Source organism: Ceratotherium simum, chromosome 2 (genome assembly GCF_057802395.1).
Source record: "Ceratotherium simum simum isolate JZ-2026a chromosome 2, ASM5780239v1, whole genome shotgun sequence".
NCBI classification, from domain to species: Eukaryota; Metazoa; Chordata; class Mammalia; order Perissodactyla; family Rhinocerotidae; genus Ceratotherium; species Ceratotherium simum.
The window spans coordinates 67821281-67848318 of record NC_141901.1 but is presented as its reverse complement, the minus strand read 5'-3'; the positions used below and the strand labels follow the sequence as shown (position 1 = coordinate 67848318).

Here is a 27038-nt window from a genome sequence, read left to right as displayed (position 1 = left end):
GAAAATAGCCCAAATGTCATTTTGGATAAATAATAAAATTGTGGTATATTTATACAATAGAATATTATTTACCAATATAAAGAAAGGAATTACTAATACCCACAACAACATGGATGAATCTCCAAAACATTGTACTAAGTGAAAGTAAGCACACACAAAAAAACATACATTCTGTGGAATTCTAATTATATGATGCTAAATATGAGCAAACTAATCTATGATGATAGAAACTAGATTGTGTTTGCTTCTGGTGGTGGGGAGGACGGACAGATAATGACTGGGAAAGTGCAGAAGGGAATCTTCTGAGGTATTGGCACTGTTCTGTATCTTGGTAGAAGTAAGGATTTCATGGGTGTATGCATTTGTCAAAACTCATCAAATGGTTCATTCAAGACCGGTGCATTTTTTCTTTATGTAAATTATATCTGAATTTAGAAAAATTAAATGCATGAAAATATAAATAGCATGGAAGACACAAAACATTTAAAGTTGTGGTAAATAGTTGATACTACTCTCCTCTTCTGACACTCTTGTTATTAGGCCTCTTGTAATGGTCTTGCTCGTGACATTATATATTCCTTTTGAACATTTCTTTGTTCTCTATGTTGGATAACATGCCAGAAACAAATAAATAAATAGTTAGATATCTACATATAAAATTACCACAACCAGATAGCAGTAGCTTTATATAATTGTAGTATTTTTGGCTTTAAAATAACATGAGAATGATGCATCTGGTCATATGGATGCACCAATTTTGGTTTCTATCATCAAAACAAAGCCTTGTTTTAGGAGTTGCTATACAAGCACCATGACAGTTTTTCTGATTTTATCCTAATGAAAGCTTTTTAATGAGCACAGATTATGTTCACTTAATTTCACTGATATGTATTTCATCATGTTTTAATACCTACTGAAAGTAATTTGGCACGTTCACTGTTTTTTTCTAAAATGACTGCTGTTCTTGAAAGGGCCTGGAATTTTAATTATAAATTGGCTTTCTTTTTTCCTTCTAAATAAGGACACCACAGACAGGTTGTGCAATTTAACTCTATAAACATGTAGCATTGTGCTGGGTGCTTGAAAATTCAAGTATTAAAATTTTTAGACATGATCTGTGTTTTCAAGATGCTCATAATGAGCTCAGTGATGGACAAGAAGACATATAACTAGAAGATACTGTCATAGCTGCACTACTAGTTATATGAACAGAGGGCTATAGTAGAACAGAGGAAGGAGTGACTCAACTTTCCTGGAGGGAGAGGAAGAAGATCACAGGTGGTTTCACAAAGGAAGTGACATTTAAGATAGATCTTAAAATAAATGAGTGATTGATCAATATATCCATTCAGCAATTCAGCTACCATCCCGTTGCTCCTACAGGGTAGATGCTGGGTCAGGCACTGGTACACAGTGTGTGTTCTAGGCCCTCAAGAAGCTTATTCTCTAGGAACACTTTGCCAAGCTTCTTGAGGCAGTATTAAGCCCTTACTGTGGATCAGTGGGCGTCCAAAGAATTGGGATACAAAGATGAATAAGATGAGTGAGCTCACTGTCTAGTAGAGGAAACACACATGTAAAAACTCAAATGCTGTTTGATACCTGTTGCAATGGAGGTTGAAGAAGAGAAGGAGAAATTAATTCTGGTGTAGAGGTCAGAGAATAACTCACAGAGAAGTGGATGCTTGAGAATTTCTCTTCAGTAAACTGGAAAGACATTATAGATGTAGGGAGCAGCATGTAAAAATGCATGCAAACGCCCAGTAATCTATAGTCTTGGCCTGTGTTGTTTCCCTTTCAAGAGCCCTTGCTTAGGAATCCTGCTCTCATCCCAAGCACAGAAAAGTGAAGTCATTTCCTTCCCTTTCTGATTGCAAAATTTTCTGTTCTAATATTGGAGCATCCAACTTCTTTCATATTTCTCAAGAAAATAATCTCAACATAATTCTTATTTGCCATACCTAAAAATGCCAAATACAAATATTTTATTTTCTAATATCACTGAAATAAATATTTTGCCTCCAACTCTAAAGAAGATTTTGTGGATAAAGGTATAACTGCAGTTATATTCTTATGTGAGTATTCTTCACAGCCCTTATCTGAAATCCTTGGGGCCAAATGTATCTCAGAATTCAGAACTGTTTTTTAGATTTTGGAAAAGTGAAATGGTGCACATACCACATTTTACCTAACACCCCCAGCAAGGTATGGGGTAGCAGCTGAAATCAAACACATTAGTCTCTCTGCAGTAAACACTTAAACACTCACTCTAAGAGGAATAAATGAAGACTATTAAGAGTCTCACATCAGTTCAGGCCAGGTTTGCTGCCAAATGAGTTATGTGAAACATTTGGTTTCAGCGCTTTTTGGATTTGAGAATTGTTAATAAGGGATTGCGGACTTGTACTGTGATTATCTTCATTTCATAGTTTTAAAAACAGATTTAGAGAGATTAATTAACTCGCCCAAGTTGCCTGGCTAGTAAGTAACGAAGCATCATGTAAACCCAACAGTTTTACTCTGAACTCTGCTAGTAACCACTGTCCTGTATGCAGCAAGCAATCACTTGACTTTTACTGAGTTGCCTAGGTTTTCGCCAGGGAGAAGGAGAGATAAAGATAACTTAGTAAAAAATAACAGGGTGTTTTGCTACTGAGACCCTTCCTTTCTCATGATACCGTGAATAGTCTCTGCTTCCTTATCCTCCCAGATTTCCTTATTGCTGACTGTCTGCGTGGACTCTGGATGTTATCCCTTTGATAGTAAAGTGTCTCTGTCCTCACAATTCTTTTTGCTTACATGTCTTTGACCCAACTGCTTACTAATTCTCTGCCCCAGGTTCCTCACTGGGAATTTTCAACCTCTGCCCATTGAGAACCCAGTGTGCTGCTTCTCTGGATTTCCTCTCCTGACTCTCTATTTCATTTCTCTTCCAGCTCAAACTCATTTATTGCCAGCTTCCTCCATCAAGAGAAGCTTGTGTTGGTCTCATTGCTAACTTCTCAATCTCTGACTATATTCTAATGCTATTCTCTTCTTCATTCCTTTTGGTGATGTGGATCCTTGGATCCCTCTATCAGAATCACAACATTAAAAAGCAGATTCCTGGACTCACCTCTGACCAATTAAATCAGGATCTCTGGGTGGGGGGCCTGGGAGTCTACATTTTTCACAAGCATGCCACATGGTTTTTAAGCATCAATAGTTCAGGATCAACAGCTCTGTGGTGTGGCAAAGCTGGTGACTGCTCTTCTATGGGATTTGCTCTCACACTTGCAGGCACAGATCTATACAACTTGCATCATAAGACCAGAGCAAACTATAAATGCCTGACTTCTCACCCTTCCAAAGCCCCCTGAGGAAACATTTCTTGGGAAGTTGAATCAATTAATAAGTGAGGTATGCATAGGAAGAGTATATTAAATATACTAATTACTTGAAAGATAACATGACTAATTTGGCCAAATCCTTGTTTCCATGGCTAAAGTCTCATTTTCTCTCCATCTTCAAACACTGAATTGTAATTGGTTTCTTCTAAATTTCTACTCTAATTTATTCTAGCCTGACCTCTGAGTGAAAGATTAAGTAGAGTAACAACTGTGCTTTCCAAACAAATCTTTCCTGTCTAAAGAAGCCAGCTACATCTAGTGGATCTTTGTAAAAAGGGTCTATATCGTCTCTTGTTTTCCCTACAGCATGAAAACAACATAAGAAGCAGCATTTTATTCTTTAGTTAATGAGAGTATGATATGAGTTGTTTTCAAAGACACACACACACACACACCAGCAGCACTAGGAAGGAACAATTACGAAGCCACCTGTATCTTGGATCCAGAGCGCTTTGACTCGCTATCACGGATATTAACCTGAAGGGGATAGTCACCTATTGTTTTAGTCATGTCAGCCCACACCAGAGAATCCAGGAGCATAGATCTCTTACCAGCCCATCTGCTTGCTCCTCAACTTAGTGTTGAGAAATGAATTGCTAATATAATAACATAGGGAAAAATCTATTTTTTTAAACAAATGATAATGCTGAATATTACAGTTACGATTTTGACCAAGGCTAGCCTTACCAAAATAAAGTCTGAATCTAGATTCAAACTATCGGAAAATCAATTTCCACTTATGTCACTGACACGAGTGTCTCCATCATTATCCATCTTTTATTTGAATATGTAAGTTGTGAAATGAGTATGGAAGTCCTTAAAAACAAAATGGCACAGTGTAACGCAGCTACTGACATTTCAGATTGCATAGCAACCTCTCAAATTTGAGGCAATGCTTTTATAGATGGTCATAAACTATCCAAACTATCATGTCAGAAATAATTTACTTGAGATATTTACATTGAATGACTGTAAAGTTACATGTGAATTTTTTTTAGTTATGAACAACCTTAGGATATTGATAGTCATTGATAAAGGCAAGAACACTCACTGTCTAAATACTGCAGACTCAGTTTATGATAATATGATTAGTTAACTAATAATGCTGCTTAGGCACAGTCTTGCTGATTACAATATTATAAATATTAATGTCACCCAGCCTTTCTGTTTGATTGCCACTAATGGAGTCATTCATCACGATATTTTCCTGGAATCCACACTGTAAGATATTGCTTTCTCACTTTTGTTTTTCATTACTAGACTTGCAATCATACATATTATTTTTCAAGAAGCCCTTATTTTTGGCTATCTGTTAGGAGAGGAACAGTGATATTTTCCATTAAAACCAGCCAAATGTAAGTCAGTTATATGATATTTTGCTTCTTCTTTCTGAGTCCCTAACCCTGCCATCTAAGGCACAGTACCCAGGGTTTGGTTTTCCATTCTTTTTCATGTGACCTGTTTCAAGTTAAGACTCATTTGAATTATTAAATGCTTCCTTAAAGAATCTTTTTATACTTGCCTCTCTTTTTTTTAAAGTTAATTATTGATGTAGTGACAAGCTGAAAAGACTAAGAATTATCATTTCTTCCACCCCTCATTCAGGACTCAAGAAACGTCTTCTGACAATGGTTGTCTATTTAGAATAATACAAAGGAAACACAAAGGCGAAATGCTGAATGTTGTTTTAGAAAAGATTTGCTAAAATCATTGTATTATACAAAATGTAAATGTAGTATACATTTCTCTGAAAATAGCAGTTAGTGAGAAAGTTGGGACATAACCTTTTGAGCCCAGGTTTAACCACATAACAGAAGCAGTTACAAAAGATACTGATTAGATTTTAATTTTGAGAACTTCATCATATTATTCAGAGCTTCAGTGATTTGATTGTCTTGCAAATAGAAAGGTAATGTTATAATTTCCAGAGCTTGTTAAAGAATAAAGAAATTTCCAGCCTCCCACTGGAAAGAATGCCAGTCATCACCACAGCACGCAAAAATTTGGAGGCAATTTACACTACAAACTTCAATCTTTTTCTTTTATATGACCTTGTGTTTTATGGGTTTTATAAAAATGTAACTCGCAGACCTATCACATAGCTGTAATCAAGCCTCCTTCAGAATGATTCTACTGTAGAAATCACATCCAATAGGCACTGTGTTTCCTCTGCCTGTGAGATGGTGGGAGGGCAAACAGACTTGAAATAGAAAGTGACCAAGGCAGAGTTCTCAAGGACAGCACAGAAGGGGTGAGCACATACCTGCCCCATGAGTTCAGGAATCCGAGGAACTGGTTTCCCTTTCTGGTGACTCACAGTGGCTGGACTCTGCCCCTCCCAGTCTTGTAGTTCTTCAATGCTTTTCAGATAAAGCAGGGCTTTGAGGCCAGTGCAGTAGTCTTCAATCACAGTGAAATCCTGATTCTGAATAGCACTGCATACCTAGAAAATATGGAGCAACCAACCAAATGTCAAACTAAGAGCTAATCTCAAAACGGACTCACTTTTCATTTATTCAACAAAATTTATTTTTTGGGCCAGGCACTGTTCTACGCATGGCACATCAATCATTGCCTGTGGATGGGAGTGGTGGCGAGGGAGGGACTGCAAAGGGGCACAACGAAACTTTCAGGGATGATGAATATTTTCATAAACTTGATGTGGTGATGGTGACACAGGTGTGTACATATTTCAAAACTTATCAGATTGTGCACTTTAAATATGTGCAGTTTACTGTATGTCAGGTATACCTCAGTATGGTTGTTAAAAATTACATTCAATCAGCTGCATTTCCAAGGAGTCAAATTCAGCAAAACATAAGAAAGGACATTTTAACTCTCTCATTTTCCTCCATTAGAACGTACCATCTAGAGGTAGTTCTTGTGTCTGGAGGTGATCATGCTGAGGCTGGAGTGCTGTTCATCAGTTAACTCAACCATCATGACCCTTGCCTACCTCTTCAGCCTCATCTACTATTGTTCTCCTTTTTGTTCACTGTGCTCTAATAACACAGGTCTTTCCTCTTTTCCTCAAAGTTGCCACATTCTTTCTTTGCCTCAAGACCTTTTCATAAGATCTTGCTGCCTAGAATGCCTTTCCCTTCTACACATGGCTAACTACCAGTTCTTCCTCAGTCTCATGGTAAATATCACTTCTTCAAGGAGGCCTCCAGGAGCCCACCATAGGTTAAAGCCTTCTTTTACTCATACATCTTCTAATAATTATTGCATGATTATTTGATTGAAAGCTCACTCCTCAAATAGACTGAAGCTTCAGAAGAGAAGAACCCATATTTATCTCAGTCACTATATTATCCCAAGTGACTAGCACAGGGGTGTCACTTATTCTGCTGTCAATAAATATATGTTGAATGAATCGATAATTCAGAAGAGATTTTTTAACTTGAGTGGCCATATGTCAGAAAATAGAGATTAAAAAATTTGTAGCGTTATGGAAGGCTGAATCTGAGAAATTAGGATCCTTCCAATAAAACTATACTTGAGGTTGTGTGTTAGGATTTGAGTTAGAGCTTGAAGAAGGTGAGTTTAGATAAGCACTTCTAAGATGATTATTTCCAAAGACACCTCTCCAATTTTGACACCACATGTAGACTCCAGAGACTCATTTACAACTGCCAGTAGGACCTCTTCACCCAGAAGGCCCACTAAGCATTTCAGATTCAAAATTTACAATATAGCATTAACACCTCTCCTTATCTGTATTCCAAATCAATACCAAGAAGCCACCATCCAAAAAAAGCTAAGCAAAGCAAAACTCATTTCTATCCCATTTTCCCAGATGTTAATTCTTAGCATATATATCATGGTATCTGGCAATGGCAGCCAAGAAAGTAAAATCATGTCATACATGAATGAAAATAAGGAAATACCTGAAAATAGGAGAATAAATCAGATTCTATCTCAAGGTCTCTTAAAGCCTTCTGGGTCTCTGATTAAGAAACTTTATTGTAATCTTTAGGCCTACCATACTACCTGATACCTAGCTGTTGCTAAGATGGTTGAGAGAATTTATTGAAAACACACTAAGGGATTCTGGATATGGAATGAGAAGTAGACAGAGGGAGAGAAAGGGGCAAAAAATATATATACTTAGGAGTTTTCAGCAAGAAGTGGTAGTGATTTCAAGACATATATGTAAAAAAAGGCCAAGTGGGGAATTCTGGGAATGCCAGCATTGAAAAGGAAGGCTAAAAAAGATCATGAAGGACACTAAGCAAGAGAGATCCAAGACAGCATCAAGAAAGATGTCAAGTGCTGCATGAAGGCCAATAACATCAGAGCTGAAAAGTGATCACTGGATTTAGCAATCAGAAAGAAACTGATTGACATTTGCATTTATAGGGGAGAAGCTCTACAACAGGACAGAAGCCATTTTATGGTGGGTTGAGGAGTAGGTGAGGATTGAAGAACTGAAGGTATGGAGACAGACTGCTCTTATAAGAAGTTTGGCTCCAGTAAAAGAAAGAGGAGAGCTAGGGGTATAGGTAGAAGGGCTTTGTATCTTAATTTTTAAAGGATGGAAATAGCTATGTTTTAGGGGGATGTGGCCATTTCACACTTCAGAATAAGACAGAATGACTTCCATGTATTAAATTTCTGTCAAAATTGGCTGAACGATGGTGTGATAAGAATAAAAAAATGTAATCTCTAACATGATGTGAGCTCTTATTATGGGCCAGGCACTCTGTTAAACACTTTTTACTGTATTATCTCAGTTAGTCTTCAAAATAACCCTAAGAATTAGGCTTAAATTTTAGCCTTACTTTACAGATGAGGAAATTGAGTCTTAGAGAAGTTAAATGACTTGCCCCAGGCCACATGGTTAGAAAGTGGTAGAGCCAGGACTCATGACCATGCACTCTAATGTCACTATAATATAGAGATCGACAGGGGAAAAACTGTTTGTTTTAATGTAACTACAATTATCTTTTCCTTCAACTCTTCCATGAATCAAACACATGTTTTTTTTAAATGATCAAATTATCTTCAACTCAAATATAACTATTGTTTTGAAAAATCCATACTGCTAGATGAAAATTGTCAATGTCCTCCTGTTTTATTAACCTTCTTACTTGTATAATATGAGTAAGAACAACAAAGCAAAACCAAAAAGCAGAAACAAAAAACCCTTCATTTCCTATTTTGAAGTGCTGCATGTTGCCACGATGTAGGAAAGAACATCGAATAACCACTAAATACAGGCAAGAATATTTTCTATGAAGCCCATTTATGTTACATAAAAAAAATCTATTTCTCTGGAGAAACAATTTGAGCATTAATTAGGACTGTTATAACTTTCTTAGAGTTGATTTCTTTTTCCAGAACAATTATAAAGCATATCATTATAATTTCCTCCACAGGATATACATATATTTTTTTTTTTGGTGAGGAGATCAGCCCTGTGCTAACATCTGCCAATCCTCCTCTTTTTTTGCTGAGGAAGACTGGCCCTGGGCTAACATCCGTGTCCATCTTCCTCCACTTTATATGGGACGCCGCCACAGCATGGCCTGACAAGTGGTGCATCGGTGCGCGCCCGGGGTCCGAACCGGCCAACCCTGGGCCACCGCAGCAGAGCGCACACACTTAACCGCTTGCGCCACCGGGCCGGCCCCAGGATATTTTTTTTTAACTGTAAAAGTCAACTGATGCTTTGCTCAATCCTCTTTGTTCACTGTGAGATTTTACTTTTTTGTAGTATATGCTTATGGGTATGCTTTTACTATAGCCTTAAAATAGTTCACCATATGAACATAAGAAATCAGATTTTAAAAATCACATCATGTCATATCCTTTATGAGATGTGCATGACTGTTGTAAAAACCTAGTGCTAAAAGAAATCTAGATAGTTTGCATGCTTTGTATGAGTAGTAAAGTTTAATCTCAGTCATCCTTGATTTGTCCAGAAAGAAGATACAAAAGCCGCTAATTCTCTTAATCCACAAACACGGCACCATTTGTATATGGTAGATTCAGCCAAGTGGTGTTGGAATGATCAAAACGTAGACTTTTAAGAAGTAGTATTTTAACTATGGAAGTACACAGGAGGGCCTAAGGCTAGGAAGACTCCCTCTTTCTCACCCTCTCCTAGGCTCTTTATTCTATAGCATTAGTGTTCTACATAATTGGGAGCTATAATGAGTATGGGAAGGGGACACAAAACCTGAAGAGAGAAGAGAGACTACAAGATGGTGACTGAATACGGCTGGGATGGTGTGCTATGCTGGAAACCCTAGAAGCCACCATTAGACATGGGTGCCGAAGGGGACCACTTCAGACAGATTTCATTATAAAGCAAATGCCACCCTATTTCTTTACCTCCCTAAAGTGAGTAATTTAATTTTTACTCTCTGATAAGATTAAACATTAATTTTCCTGACAGAATTTCTAGTAATAGGAATTTTGCACATTGATATTTTCTTTTAAAACTTGAATATACATTTAATTATCTGAGGATCTTACTAAAATGCAGATTGTGATTCTGTAGGTTTGGAGAGAGGCTCAACTCTTGCATTTGTGACAAGCTCCCAGGTGGTACTGGTGCTGCTGGGCCACACTTAGAATAGCAGGTTTTAAGTGCTGGTAGGGATGAATCTCATCTTAACCTGACATGCTGTCTCCAAAGTAAATTTCTTCCAGACAAATAATTTCTACTTGATTTTTGCTGGTAGATTGTAATAGTACATTTTCATGGCCCTTTACAGAAGCACTACTTATAATAAGAAGTCACGTCTGAAGAAACAAGAGTAATTTTCTGATTAAATATTAATGAGACCCAAAATAAATCTTAGGATGCAAGTGCACCATTGGAAACAGATCTTCGTCCGTGGGATCGGATGCTCAGAAGCTGGATCTGCTCAGAAAGGTGCCTTGTTCTTGCCTAACCTTTACACTCCACTGAGGTCTTTATCTGTATCTCAAAGGTAAATGGTTCCTTTTAAAACTCCAAACATGTAGCTGCTATTCCTAAATGGGTGTATTTTATATGACATCTCTTAATTGTTTGTTTAACAGCTCTGATTAGGACTCTTAATAGCTGCTAACATGTTTGCTTAGTATAATTTGTAAGTTCTTTATGGTGAAGGCTGGTTTATCTTTCTTCGCAGCAGGGCATCAGGTGCCATTATAAGGATCATTGCCACCATTAATTATTTCCATAAGTGTGAACATCCCTGTAGCGAGCTGTTTCAAATAGGGGCCCCTGGAGTCTCAGCGGGACCAGCCCCGTGCAGGGGCTGAGTAGGTGGTAGCCCCCTGTGTAGCATGATTTGAGGTGTGCCATAAAGCTCCCATGGCCACCAAATAGTCTCCTCCAGACGTCTGACACAGTGCCCTGAATTTTCACTTTAGGTGCAGGCACATTAATCGAAGTCTGTCTATGCAAAGTGACAGTACGAATACCTGGAAGGTGTCAGAGGGTTGTGGGGTGCTATTCCTTTCTCATTATTTCTCATTAAATGAGATTAACCACATTAATAGTAAATTACCTATTTATGGTGATTTACATCTTAAAAATCTCTTATATTATTTTTTTAAATACTCAGAATAAGCCTATGAGTTAGGCAGGAGAGAGGATAATAGTCTTACTTTAAAAATGGAAAGAGCTTGGACTTGAAGAACTATTTCTTAAAGTCCAATCTAGTGGTTTTTATGCCATACCAAGTAGTAGAGCCCAGAGGTTAAGAGCATGCATATAGAAGTCAGGCAGAATCGGGTTTAAACTACATCTTAGCTACATAAGTATGAGCAACTTTCTTCACTTAAAAATGGAGATTAAATATTTATAGTTAATAAATTAATACATAGTTATTATCAGATAATCTAGAATTTAAAGTGCCTAGTAGAGGTCAAAATGGAAAGTTTTGCTTCTAAAGAAAAAAACAACGTCTTTGAAATGTACAAGACAATCTACTAGGAAGGTAGCAACTACAATCTGAATTGAATTAAAAATACTAATCCCAGGAAAATAATTTGGCAAAGAAGAGTTCTACAGAAGCAGAATACCACAGGGCTGGCACATGTTTTCGTGTAGTAAAGCAGCACATGTTTCAAGTGATGTTTTAAAATGTGACAAGGTTTTTAAACAGGGATCTTGAACTATTAGACACAACTCAGATGAACCCATGATCATAAGTATCCTTTTTCATTTCTTACCACATAAGTGGACAAACTACACTCCAGGTCTTAGAAATGTGTGCCACCAGGCTATATGCAAGTAAAATATATGTTACAATTTAAGTCCAAAGGAGTCTCAAAGTTACTGTAAATTCATTAGTAAAAGGAATATTGGAGAGTAACTATATTTAAGCAAAAATGGAAATTGTTCTGCAATGTTTATCACATTCCAAAATACACTAATAACAGAGGCCTATGTAACTGGAAGGAGTCAAGAGTTTTCCCATGAACATGTTCCATAGAAGAAACACTGAATGAAAAGGATTATCCGTCAAATGCTTCAAGATTTCCCAGAAAAAGAAAAAAATGATCCTATCATCTCCCTTTATTAACCTATTTTGATAAAAGGTTAAACTGTTTAAACAATGTAAAACACCTGCAATATTTTACATCGTGCTCATAGTTTTCAAAGCAAGCTGTCAAAAAGCCAGAAATATTTTTATAGTGATTTACAGTTTTCAAAGCATGCTGACAAATAAGACAAAAGGGAACTTAGACATTTTTCAGACTGGCCTCCTTATTTCACAGATTAGGAGTCTGGAAAGGTTAAATGATCTGTTCATGGTCACCAGCTAGTCAGAGGCAGTGCTGGTCTCCCCACCTGGTCTGAAGTCCTCTCCACTACAGCACTGCCTCTCAAGTATCATCTTAGTACGTGCACCAATTCTGAGAGGAAGACAGAATTGTTTACTAAATGAGGGAATTGAAACTAACATTGAATTCTATGCCCCAACTCAAAAGATTAGCATGTGGTTGAGTCAATGGTCAGATTCAGATCTTCTGACTTCTGCTCTTATTTCTATAAATTTCAAATCTTAAACTTGGTAAGTCTTACATAATTAAATAAGCACATACTTATAATTTTCATAAGAAGAAGCACACTACTGCAAAATGATTTCAAATATATTATTTAATGAATAATGGCAGAAACTCATAGATTTTTAAAATATAGGATCTTAATAATTGAATGACCACTCGAAGGTTTACTACTAAAACTGGAAAACAGACCTCTGCTACTTTTGGATGGAAATGTAGTTTCCAATTCTATCTGTCCACACCCACTGATTAAAAACATCAGCTATTCCGAAGGCATGGAACAAGTAATTCCTCACTGAATTGAGTTCTGACCAGTACTGATGAACAGACGTATAAAACTACATTGTACTTTTGAAAGTGGTGTACAATACATATTGTTAAAGTAATACTTCAGAATAACACTATCCCCTTATGAGTTTTTGGTACTACATAAACATGGCACTGCTTACTAAAATTCATAAATAAAACACCAAAATTATAATTTTATAAAGCTATAGGTGAAAAGACAGCCCCTGGAGATACATAGCACATAGGGAGCTAGACAGGGATATATTTGTATATCCACATAAAACCACAAATCTTAGTTGTTCTATCACATTAGTTTCCATTTGTTGGAGCTGTACAACATCAAAGTCATGATGTCCCTATATATTGCATTTAGCAGTAATGTAACGGACTACGTGAAGAAATCAAAGTGAGAGTTTCTAAGTAGTTTCCTGGCAATTGAGACAGCAGGCTCTTTCATCTGCTCTGTAACTGTGGCAGTGCATTGATTTAAACTCCTTCTGAGATCTCAAATGCTTTTATACTCTTAGGTCTCTCAAGCAGCTTTTTTTTCCCCAACGTGATAAAATTTTAGCATTCAGCAGAATACCATCTTGTTTTCCCCAAAAGGAGAGGGCTTATTTCAGCTTTGCTACTAAACTGCACAGGATCACTAAGTAAAATAGCTGTCCAAGTGCCATCCTATTAAGAAATCTGGCTTTGAGTTCAGTTTTCTACGTTCTGACCACAGCAAATTGGATTGGGGAAAAAAAGAACAACAAACAAATAGCCCCACAGATGTTGTTTTTCAAAGGTTCAGCTTAGAAAAAGCCTGATGGATAAGCAGTTCTGCTTATTAAATTTTTTTCACCATTCTCCTTTAATTGCTACTCATTGGTAAATCCTAAAGATATAGGAGTCATTTAACTTGTTCTGTTTTGTATATTATATATTTCATTGTCCATCACATTACTTATCCTTTTATCTAGCCTTTTAAATTACATATTCTCTGACAAATTCTAAGTATACGAATGCCCCTTTTTCCCCAATCAGGAAGAAATTTTATGAAGCTTCAAGGCTATTTTTCAATGTCCATCTGTGGTCATTCTGTATATGATTAATTTCTTAACCCAAGTTCAGCTGAAGACATACTGAAGAGAATAAAGTGTTTCCAAGGTATTTTGTACTGGGATCCAGACCATATTTTGCCAACCAGAATATAATCATCAATTCTCTAAGTATTTTCTCAAAGGCAGCGTAGGTGACGGGCCATCCACTCGACTATTATTCAGAACAGCACTATGGGACTGAGCTTCTGTGTTGCACTCTGTTGATGACACAACTTGATGAAGATGGCCTGAGCTGATTAGTCAAAGGGATGTGCCCTGCGGATGAGATTGCCTCTGTCCTCTTCCTTGTATCTGTCCTTTACAAAATCAGCTCCAACTGGATTCAGATCTCAATAATAACCCGAACCAAGAAAACAATAATAAAAAAGAACCATACAGAGTCACAGCACCTCTGTCTGCCTTCTATAAGGGCTAGAGATAAAATGGGTGAGCCAGGCACAACATGTAGGGCCAAACAAGGGTGATGGCCATCCTGCCTCATTGAAGTCATTGCTGTCTATGGTCCTGATTCCCCACAGACATAAATACAAGACTACAAAGACTGAGGCAAGATCCGGAGTCCTCTACACACCAGGGCTGGGCTCCTACACAGCCCATTCTTTGGTTAGGGGCTGTGGCTGCAGTCTGAGGAAGCTCAGCCACTTTGTTTCAGAAGCTGTAGAATTTTCTCCCAAAAAAGATTCTCACCATCCTGGGATACTGCTGTGGTGCAGCACCAGTTACCACAGTAGTTTTCAATTACTCTGCAGTAACACAGGTGGTGGGGCAAGGGTTTGCACGTAGCATCGTGCAAGCTCGGCACCTCCCATGATAAAAGTGACCAAGAAAAGGAAACTAAACATCCAAACAATAGTTGTCAGATGACTAAAGTCCATAATTTTAGGCAATCTCTCTTTTTCAACAGAGTCAACACAGCTGGGAAAACTTGATTTACAATATCATTTACCAAAATACCACATGGGGTTTGGATGACAGAAGGAGAATAAGTCATAATGTCTAGAGAGGAAAAGTCTATCGGGCAAATTAACCCATGGAAATTTTTTTCTGGACCTTGAAGATGGATAAAGGTATGTGGTTACTCAATAATATAAGCAGACATTCGACTCTCCAAGAAAAGAGGACAATTTGCCTGCAATGAGAAAAGTGTTATTAACGTGAAAACAGCATCTCAGATAACACTATCCACCTCTTAACTCAAAGCACTCACAATTCAGTAGTTGATTTGATGGTTAATCTATTACTGATAAAAACACAAATTTGTGAGAGTAGTGTGTGGCTATTATCAGTGAGTCAACAATCTTGACTGAGTTGCCAATACAGTCTGGGCCACAAAAGTTGGACAAAGTTCAGCTGATTAAGAATGAATAATCTATTTAAGAGTTAAGCGCTGTAGAAAAAAAAAAAAACCCACCAATGTTCAAGTTAATACACTGAAAGCATAGTGCATACCTCTGGAGGGCTGGAGAAGCAAAGCAGAAAGGTTTGTATTTTTAAAAAGTAGCTTTTTAAAAAATATTAAAGACTTGTTCTTAATTCCTTTACTATGCAGGTGGAAATATGAGGCTCACAAAGATTGTGGTTTCGTGGAAAAACCAAGGAAATAAATTGTATGCTAGGTTTTTTTTTTGTTTTTTAAATTAACGAAAACCAAGAACCTAAATAAAATGCCTGGCTTTCAGCCTTCGAAGATGGATTACTGGAACATGGTTACAGATGAATGTATGCAATGACCAAAGAAGCAATTTTATTTGTGCATTTCTCACTAAAAGGGCACATATTTTAGGATTTGTGAATATGACAATTAACCTAAAGAAAGATTACTAACACCAGTAAAAGTTCTAGGCTGAGGGTTTTAGGAAGATGCTTAGATGTGACCATATAATTTACCATACAAACCGTGACACTTGAGAGTACACAGGGAAACTAATTATGAAAACACCAGGACAATCAGCATAAACTAAAACTGTCCTGGACAGACTTGGATCTATGATTCCCTTACTAATTAAAGGGTTTTCTCCCATCTTTAGACTAGAGGGAGATTGTCACTTATCCTCATGGAACGCATTCTAAAATGCTGTGTCGCTTTTGGTTCCGTTTAAACTTCTGGTCCTTCAGGTACTTGTGCAGACCTCAGAACATTAACATTGGATTGAAGTCACGGGCCTTTATTGCTTAGGTGGGGATTCAGAACCTCAGAGACCTGACCTGATTCAGATAACCCCAGGTTTAAAGCATTCCCCTTGGCCTCCAAGGGTCTTTGGTGTAAGAAAAACTCAAGAAGGATAGGAAGGGCAAAGGACTGCTCAAAATCTGAATCCTGTAAGCTGGACATAACCACCTAAGGGTGGAATAGTTTGATGTACTTTACATAATTAACAGTCTGTTTTTTTGTAACCATCATTTCTTTATGATTTACGCAAATTCCTTTAGGCTTACTGCACTTGACTGAAATTCACTTAGTGGTTATTGTTCCAAGCACTGTGCTAGCACCACATCTAAACCTCACAATAACACCATGAGGTAAGGATTATTATTTTCTTCAATTAGCACATGTGTAAACAGAGGATCAGAGATTAAGGACCCTGACTAAGATCACACAGCTAATTAACAGCAAAGCAAGGGTTCAAATCCTGGGTCAATCTGCTTCTAGAACCCTTTCTCATAACCACTGTGCAATCTTGCTTTTCTGTTTGAACCACTACAAAAGCACCTGACTCTCATGTGAAAATGAGGATAAATATATATATGCATTTTAAAATATATATTATATGTATAATTTACACACACACATACATACACATATATTATATATGTGTCTATCTATTTGTCTAAAAAAGAGTTCTTGTGAGGATTATATCAAATAAAAAGATACCCAAGTATTGAGTTCAGTGCCTAAAATACATGTATGGCAGGTATTATAGTTTGGATCTCCTTCACTAGCTTTCAGAGAGACAGTGAAACGGGCAGAGACTATATCTGTTTTGTTCATCACTGTGCACCCAGTGTTGAGCACATGAAGATCTGTGCCCGGGATATGATTTGTTCAGTGAATAAAGGAATGAGTGAATGAAGGAATGAAGCAAGATAAAGATATCACAGTAATACCATTCAATGACAAGCACCAGTCTCTTTCATTCCTTGTCAATAATGCATTTTTCTCTCTCTCTACTTATACAAATATATCATAATTCAGAATTCACATCAATCCACAATAAAATACTCTTATCTAAACTTCTACCGCATTTAGAGTCTGTGCCACTCATTGCACCATTTAAACATTAATTTCTTTGCATTATTACTTTAACTATTCTTTGGGTATACCAATGCTTTTCCAGGATGCAAAGAAGCAGCTCTACTTCAGCATTCTTCTTAATACTCAGAGTACTATTTGTCACAGTCAAACTTGACAGAGCCTGTAGAAGGATTATTGCTTATCTGGTGTTCCCAGTCTGGATACCTGAATCTCGACAGCAGCTGTCATTTGATTCTTTCTCTTCTGGTAGTCCCCTTTCATAAGAACTGAACAAATACGTAACTCAATTCTATAAAGACATCATTTAGCAATGATTGAACTTACAGTATCAAGGCCAATATATGCAATGTTCTAGACTAATTTTCACACATATATGCCTATATGTTAAAATATTCAGATGTAGCAGTCTAGATGCTAGCTACAATGAAGGACAGATGAAAATAGAGCCAGGAGAAGCTAAGGCAAAGGTCTCTATCCTGTTTTGTGTCTGGATTCTCTTATTTAATTTTTTGGGTTTTGCATCACACACATATCCAGGTCAGTCTAGTTGTCTCCTTGGATCAGGACCAATATTTTCATTTTAAAGAATTCTTTCTCTATCTTTAATTATTCCAAGTTCAGACTTTAAATTTAAAGTTCAGAACTTCATCAACTTATTCTCAATAGTTTAAGGTAAGTGATCAAATTTACTACTGAACAGATTTGTGCAAATACTGGCATTTAAAATACTTTGTTCTCCTCTAATATATGTCCCACAAAATTGCTGCATCTGTGCAGTAAAGGTCTTCTCTATTTTCTGGAGATGTAGCCAGGAGTGTTTAATAGATCGTCCTAGATTTTGATCATAAGAGAGCAATTTTAAAGACTTCAAAAAAGTCTTTCTCCATTAATCAAAATTTACCCACTCATTCATTTATTCTTTTATTCAATAGATACTAACTTATGAAGCAGTCCTCTGGGTTTCTTTTCAAATTCTATTGTCAAACAAAACTTCTGACTGCAGGAGCCTGGGGTTATGTTGTTTGTTTTATATCTGTCAAAATGCGTCTTCTTCAAAAAGCTATTGTGAGGACCAAATGAGATAAGAATTATGAAGTATTAATTACCAGGAAGGCTTTCTTGGTGTATGTGTGACACAGTGGGTCTCATTCAGAGGTAAGAATAACTACTCAAGTTCTTAATTGTGTATCTTAATGTGAAACTAGTGCCTTTTGAGTTTTCTCTCCATACTGACGGATTTCTAAGATAAGTTACTACGATGAGCCCCAGGACTAAAATGATCACGCCTATGTTGTAAACAATTAGCTTATCACATACAGATGAACATATAAGACAGAATGTTGAGACCAAGAAATGACTGAATTTCAATTGTCATGCTTTGACAGCATAAACTAAAATATGATTACCGTCCCTTCCCCACAATAAATTGTGGGGAGGCTTTAAATAAATATTGAATATGAATCAGAATTAAATATGAATTAGAATATGAATATGAATTAAAGAAAAAATAAATAAGGTAAATGCAGCTAAGTTGAATTTTATGTGTTTTACGTTTCAGTCTTGTCTATAAAATGTCACACTGTAAATTAAACTATTGCTTATATTCTGAAGCTGTTATAAGGAACATTACCTAATTATATAATGCTCTAGTATGCAATAGAACCGGCTTATTTTTTTTTAACTCTAGATTACTCACATTTACTTTGTGTGTTTTAGATACATCAGGCCCTATGAATATGCAACATTATTCTTAATTTAGCTCTGTAAGTCCAGGCATGTGCAATGTGTGGTGTATTTGGCCATACTGAATTCGCCAGTGATTAAATTGATTCTCAGCTTGCATCATTGTTTTCGGGGCCAATGATGAGTCATGGAACTTTTCTCTCATCTCATATACATTACTGGATCTGGTGTGATCAGGATGGAGTTAACATCCAGGATGTAGTGATTGATTTAGGGAGATGATAATGAGATTATGGCTCATGCCCTTAAAGCATGACAACTGAAATCCCATCATTTTCCACATGAGGAAATATGCTAAATATTATAATATCTGACATGTCTATCACTGTGGGATTAAGCCAGCTATCTGAAACAGAGTTTTGATATTTTGATCCTTAGACCTATTATCTTCTTTTGTCTTACAAACACAGCATAATTGATTTGGGGATAATGAAGGTTTATATTTGCATGCCCCAATTTTTAATTCCAAGAAATTTTTAGTCCTCTTGGTTCAGAGCTGTCAGCTTAAACAAAAGAAGCCAACAGTAATCATTGCTTTCTTTCCTCTGATTTTGTGGGGCAGGATCAGTGGACAGGGTGAGAGAGGTGTTTAACTAGGAATATTTGTATTTCAAACCAGGAGAATCTGGTTTGAAAGTTTTCAAAAGACCTATGAGTCACAAAAACATTAAATGTGTGGGAAATCTGACCACATAAACATAGCAGAGAAACAACATTTCCTGAATATTTGAAGAAGATGAGTCAGGGAAATGGATGAGCATGTTTTTAAAGGCTAATAAGTTTAGGATTGTTTTCATTTAGAGGGAAATGTTTTCTAGATCTTTTATTTATTTAAATAAATAAAATTTATAAAAATGAAATTTTTGAATTTTAACTTTTAGTAAAATTAAATTTATTAATTTATTTTTAAATAAATTTTTAATAAATTAAATTTATTAATCTAATTTTAATAAAATACATTTATTTAAAAATATACATTTAATGAAAATTTTGTTTCTTTTAATCTTTTCCTCTAACACTCATGATCTTCTAAAGCTCAGCTTCAGGAATATATAGCTGAAAATGATATGAGATAACTGAAACTAGCCTCTGAACTATTCAATACCCAGATGCTTACTGTCTACTTCTAAACATTCACTGATCTAGACATCTACCCAGTCATTCAACTCTCAGCATCTAACCACAAGCATGTATCCATGTATCTACTCTGTGCCTAATATGTTTTTAAACACTGTGAGGCATTCATAAGAAGTGGAAAGGAATGTACATCCTTGCTGGGAGAGAAGACATACATTCATTGATCAGCACTGGGATACACGTGCATTTTCAGGCTTGGTACCTCTCTGGAAAGTAGGATAGAAAAAAAGAGATGCAACTGCCTATCTGATGTCTCCACGGAGACGTCTCTTAGGCATCTTAACTACAGTCGGAATAGCATTCTTAGGGGCCAGCCCTGTGGCCTAGTGGTTAAGTTCGGCACGCTCCACTTGGGTGGCCCAGGTTAGGTTCCCGGGCATGGATCTACACCACTCATTGGCGGGCATGCTGTGGTGATGACCCACATACAAAATAGAGGAAGACTGGCACAGATGTTAGCTCAAGGCAAATCTTTCTCAAGCAAAAAGAGGAAGATGGGCAACAGATATTAGCTCAAGGCAAGAACAGCATTCTTAATTTTCCCGCTCTCTGCAACCTACTTCTCTAATAGTTAAAAACCTAGAAATCATTAGTCATTCTTTTCTTTTCCTGTCCGCAAAATTCCAACCTCTCAGCAAGTCTTTTTGCACTACCTCAAATATATGTTGTGAATCTATTTCTCTCCGCATCCATTGCTTTTTGTTACTCAAATCCATCATCATCTCTCATCTGGACTATTGTGATAGTTTTCACCTTCCACTGTTGACCATCCCAAAGTTAATTATCTATGCCAACAGCTGGAGTGATTATTTAAAATATAGATTAGATCATACCTCACCACTGCTTAAAACGAACGTTTCACCTCACTTTGAAAAAATGAGAAGACCTGATATAAACTACTGTGTGATCTGGTCCCTGCTCACTTGTCTCTCATGCCCACTATGCTGTAGCCACATTGGCCTTTTTTTGAGTGTGCCAAAAAAACGCATGCCTTTTATTTTGTCATTCATGTCTTTATTTCTGCCTTGGGGTTTTGCCCTGTCTGCTTTTAATGCTCTTCTCCACATTTTCATTGGGTGAATCTTCTCATTCAGTTCTCCACTTATATGTCACCTCTCCAGAGAGGACTTCCCCAATTAGACAATCCAGCCACCCAATCACTATCACATTTTCTAACTTAAATTCTCTGCATAGCACTTATCACTATTTGACATTTTCTTATACATTATATTTCTGATTACTGTGCCTGGAACCTAACAGACACTCAAAAACTATGCATAGAATGAATGGACATTATGACTACTACATAATACTGCTTGATACAGTGAATCTCATGACCGATATTCTCAATAGATGTTAGTTAATGATACCATCAAAGCCAATCTCTCCCTGATCTATTTAACTTTTCCTAAATAATAAATAATTGTAAAAATTAAAATACTTGCATCAGACATAAGCATGAATACCAACTGTAATGAGTGTTTATTTGTGAGAAAATACTCTAATTTTAATACTTTAACTCATGAGACATCTGGAAAGCTAGGAATGCCTCTACTAAGGATGACTTAATTAAGGTGACTTATTTGACTGTGCTTGCTTCTAAATTTGGCAGGGTTCATAAACATTTATTTAATTTGATTACAGTTGAGATACTAATAATAGTATAAATAATAGATCCTTAAAAAAGGCATTATATCATTTTCTAGTAAGACTAAATATAGAGAACTCTCAAGCATTATTTATATCTCCCTGTTTACCTTCCAGGTTTTCCACCATAAATGACTCTTAATCCAGATTTCCAGCCTTTAGTATTTAATAAATTGGTTACATACAGTATTTAAGCTATCTCTCTCTAGGTATGTGGGGGCTTTAAAAACAGCATTATTAAGGTATAATTTAATACCATAAAACACATCCATTATAAGTGTGCAAGTCAATGATTTTTAGTGAATTTATAGAGCTGTGAAATCATCACCACAATCTCATTTTAAAATATTTCCATCACTCAAAAGTTTCCTTGTGCCCTTTTATAGTCACTCCCCCTATTGCTCCTCAAGCTGCAGGCAACTGCTGATCTGTCTTCACATATTTTCCACTTCTGATCATTTCACATAACAGGAATTATACAACACAAATACTACAGTCTTTAGTGTCTGCTTGTCTTCACTTAGTATAATGTTTTTTACACGTGTTAAAACAGTCTACACAGTTATGGTATCAGTCCGTCTTATTGACAAATAGTATTCCATTTTATGGATGTACCACATTTTGTTTATCCATTCATCTGTTGATGGGAATTTGGATTGTCTCCAGTTTTTGGGTATTAGGAACAATGCTGCTATGTCCATCTGTATACAAGTCTTTTTGTGGGTATATGTTTTTATTTATCTTGGATAGATATCTAGAAGCAGAATTTCTGAGTTGTATGGTAACTTTATATCTAACTTGCTAAGAAACTGCCAAACTGTTTTCCAAAGTGGTTGCACCATTTTACATTCCCATAAGCAATACATAAGGAGGGTTCCAGTTTCTTCATATCCTCACCAACACTTATTATTGCTTATCTTTTGATAATACTCATTCCAGTCAGTAAAAATGTCAACACAGTGTAGTGGGCTAGGCCAAATTGTCTGAGTTTAGATCACAGCTCTGCCATTTACCATTGTGTAACTTAACATTCTTGTCTATAGAATGGGGACAATATTAATACCTATCACACAGGATTATTGAGGTGTAAATGAATTAATGTAACTATTAGCTTACAAAAGTATCTGGCACCACATGGTAAATTCTATATAAGCACTAGCCATTATAATTGTTTTGCTATTGTTATTTATAAAGCTAGAATGTACTTATAGCCTGGTTGTGATTACAGTTAGGTTTTGGGAAACTGTGTATATTCTTTTAATTATCAGTTCCGTATATGATGTTGGTCTAAGATGATAGTTGTCACAATGTCCAGGCACTAGAATGTCAGGTGCTATGAAAATCAAACCACAGATCTTACACATAATTAGAATGAGTAAGACTCCAAATGGCCAGATTGATCTACCAGACAACTTTAGTCAGACATGGGACTTTGACTAATTTAAGCAGTGGTTTCATTTATTCATAAAATATACCTATCTGGGGCTGGCACGGTGGTGTAGCAGTTAAGTTCACGTGCTCTGCTTTGGCAGCCCGGGGTTCGTGGGTTCAGATCCTGGGCACGGACCTACGCATTGCTTACCAAGCCATGCTGTGGCAGCGTCCCATATAAAGTAGAGGAAGATAGGCATGGATGTTAGCCCAGGGCCAATCTTCCTCAGCAAAAAAGAGGAGGATTGGCAACAGAGGTTAGCTCAGGGCTAATCTTCCTCAAAAAAAGAAAAAAAAAGTACCTATCCATGGAAAAAAATAGAAACTGATATAGATAAGTTGTTTTCTTTTATAAAGTTGCATTCGGTTCTAAATTACTTGACCATAAGGACCTTCTTCCTCCCTTTTCTTTACCTAATCTCTTTGTTTCTTTGTCTCTTTTCTCCTTTGCTTGATTATTTGGATGATTAATGGATCATTGGTGCTTCTGACCAAGGAATGAATGGGATAAGAGCCAAAGAATGATATTCCCCTTCTCACATCACTACAATGCCCATTTTAGATGCTTTTCTAGAGAGGCACAAGACCCATTTGCTTGTCAGACATATTTCTGATTAATAACTTTAGAAGATGTTTTGCATGCTAGTCAGTTTTTAAAGCATATTACTGAAAGCATCTCATAGCACTTCTCTTACTTTTCCAGCTTATAAGCAGGGATCACTTCTCCATGCTTAGGTCACTGCTGTCCTAATTTCTCCAGGTTCCAGGAAGTCTTGGGGTACCCATTTAATTCTCTAACTGCAAGCCAATTTTACTTGAGACCACTCAACTTCTTAGCTTTCTGTGTCTCATTCCAGGAGTGATTGATTCAGGTTGCAGTATGGTGAAAATATTATTATAAAATTGCATGCTATTTTCACTTACCTGTGTCACTATCTATAGTCATAAGCAAAGATAATAAGGACAATACAAAAATAATATTTAACTCTTTCTGCAGTGACAAGGTTTCCATTTCTGAAATTCTATGTTTTTAAACAATAACATGCACATATTCTGTTTAGTTATAAAAGATGTAGGGTCAAATGGATAAAAGATATATGGAAGTAGGTTTTCCACAATATGAGGCAGAATTTGCTTATAATTTTAACTGAATAACTTGTAAGGTAATAATTTATCTTTCACTATGAATATATAAGCAGGGGCTTGATAACCTGACATGTAGAAGAAATTAGTATCCTGGATGAAATGGCACAATGGGCCACACCACGGGATGTGGAAGCAGGCTTTCTCAGGATGATAAAATCCAGCAGGATGAGGAAGTTAACTTTCCAGAAGGATGAACTTCAACCAATGGGAGAAAGAAGGCCAAAGGGAACGGCAGATAAATTTTCTGTCTGTTTTCCCTGTGATGAATTGTCTCAAGGCACTATTTTCTACCCAGTCTGTCTGGAGACGTTCCATGTGGCCAATTGACTGCCTGCATCTCTTTGCAGCTTGTGAAGCAGGAGCCAACACAGGAATGCATCCCCTTATATTCAAATCTCATCTTTCTCTGTCTCGTTTCTATTTTCTTTTACTCTAGCTACCCTAGATTTTACCTGCCAATAAGACATCAGCACTTGACCCTGTCCTCAGGCCCTGTGTTCAATCAACCTGAGCTAAGACATATGCTAGTCAAAAGCTAGAATAGAGGGCTATAAATTTGTTTTAAAATTCTTTGCCAATGCATAAAAAGACTAGTGGGGGGATGATGATGACGACGACCATTAAAGTCTAACATCTGTGGGGTACTTTCTTGCAGGTGCCGTTTGAAGTGCTTTACATGTGACAACGTTTAATCCTCACAACCTCATCCTATGAAGTAGCTATTATTATTATCCCCACTTTGCAGATAACAAAACTGAAGTATAAAAAGTTCACATATCTAAGAAAGTCAATGTCATATAGCTAATGAACAGCATAGCTAGGATTTCATCCCAAGCAATTGGATGCATTTTCATTGTATTGAAACATTCATCAGCAAGGTGCAGTCCTCTGATGCTTCTTGTGCCTAGTTGGCAATTCTGAGGTTGATATCACTGCCTGTGTAGCAGACTCTGGACAAGGTCACTTGGGTCTTTGCTACACATTTGTGTTTTTTGTTTGTTTGTTTTTGTTTTCTGAGGAAGATCGGCCCTGAGCTAACATCTGTGCCCACCCTCCTCTATTTTGTATATGGGACGCTGCCACAGCATGGCTTGATGAGCAGTGCATAGGTCCCCCCCATGGATCCAAACCCGCCAACTCCAGGCCACCAACATGTAGTGCGAACTTAATCATGACACCACGGGGCTGGCCCCAACCACATGGTTTTTGATTAGAATGTAGTCTCTAGAGAGCTGAGGTCCACTTTTTTTCAAGAATGTGTGGTTGGGGCCGGCGTGTGGCGGAGCGGTTGAGTTTGCGCGTTCTGCTTCGGTGGCCAAGGGTTCACTGGTTCAGATCCTGGGTGGGGACCTGCTCACCGGTCATCAAGCCATGCTGAGGCAGCATCCCACACAGAAGAGCTACAACTCTACAACTACAATACACAACTATGTACTGGGGCTTTGGGGAGAAAAAAGAAAAAAGAGGAAGATTGGCAACAGATGTTAGCACACGGCCAATCTTCCTCAAAAAAAAAAAAAAAACAACAGCTGCTAAGGCAGAATTAAAAAAAAAAAAAGAATGTGTGGTTGTTGGGGCATCAGACTCTCTACCTCCCAGGCTACACAGTTTGTCTGTTCAAAAGGAAGCATCGCAAAACACACACTTAGTTGAACCAGTCTCTCATATCTTCCCTTGTTGTAGAGGTTTATGAATGGTCTACTTAATTTTATGCTTAAATTCAAGGCATTTGTAGTTTCACCTTGAATCATCTTACCCACCATCATACAGCGCATATTACCTCCAACCTGTACACAAACAGACATGCCCATGCTCAGGTTCATTATACTCCATTATACGACCATTTGGGACTACACTACAAAGGTTCCCGCTTTGTGTGGTGTAAGATACTTATGACTGAAAGTGACCTATATTTTCCTTTTGCCTTTCTGTTGCTTTATTTAAAATAATGACTACAGAATCTCTTTCAACAAAAGGTCATTTGTGTCAATGGACAGAACACAGAGGATCAGATCACCTGCGGTAATTGCAAATTAATGCTCTCCTGGTAATGCATTAACTACACGCTATTGATCTACAATTGAATCATAGAGGCTACTGAGATGTGATTTTACTTTCCTATTTTTTTGTCCTTTTATTGCTTTTTCCATAACGCATTTTTCTTTCAACTGGAATTTTCTCTAATTGTCTCCATTTTTAATTTCCCACAGTGAGATCACTTCTAACTTGTAATTAGAATCTGTAAAAATTCATGTCTCTGTCTCAAAAGCCTTTTAGAAATCTACTGAACTGTAACTTTGACGCTATAAAACACATACATGATGTACAGATACATATTTCTAGAGTGCCGAGCTCTTGAATGGTTTTTTTACTTAGATAAAACAGAAATCCATTTGGTCCTCTATCTGAAATTACAATTTGTTGAATAGTGTGCAATAAAACATTCGAAAATTTCTCCTAAAAGCATTTTACTTGGAGAGCATTGATGATGTGATTTTCTCTCCCAGAGCAAACTTTTAACATATAAGTAAACAGTTTATTTCAGAGATGAATATTTTTTGAGAGTGTAAGTGTGAGACGAAGATGCAAAAATCCAGTAAATATTTATACACATCTGCACAGAACACTTCTGACAAAATCCATACTTCCTTATGTTCGTGTCAAACTCTTAACTAATAATAGTTCTTCCATCTGGTGGAATTGACCATAAGCTTATATTTGAATGCTGACCTTGATCATGCTCCTAGTCTAGACAGAGATCACCTGGCTTAAATCTGGTTTCTGAATTGTGACTTAGAAGTCACTTGAACTGGAGAGATATTCTGACAGCAATTTCCTTTACAACTTCTCATACACCTTAAACTTATCAATGATTTTCTAAACTTG

At 36.9% G+C, this 27038-nt stretch overlaps 1 protein-coding gene across 3 annotated transcripts in view; it reads right to left on the bottom strand.

Moving 5' to 3' along the window:
* Positions 1 to 27038, bottom strand: part of DPYD (dihydropyrimidine dehydrogenase) — a 777563-nt gene that overhangs the window by 101263 nt on the left and 649262 nt on the right. For all 3 annotated transcript variants that reach the window (XM_004420800.3, XM_087446926.1, XM_087446934.1), the window contains one exon: positions 5653 to 5832. In XM_004420800.3, the coding sequence (XP_004420857.1) occupies positions 5653 to 5832 (180 nt within the window). The remainder of the gene's footprint in view (positions 1 to 5652; positions 5833 to 27038) is intronic.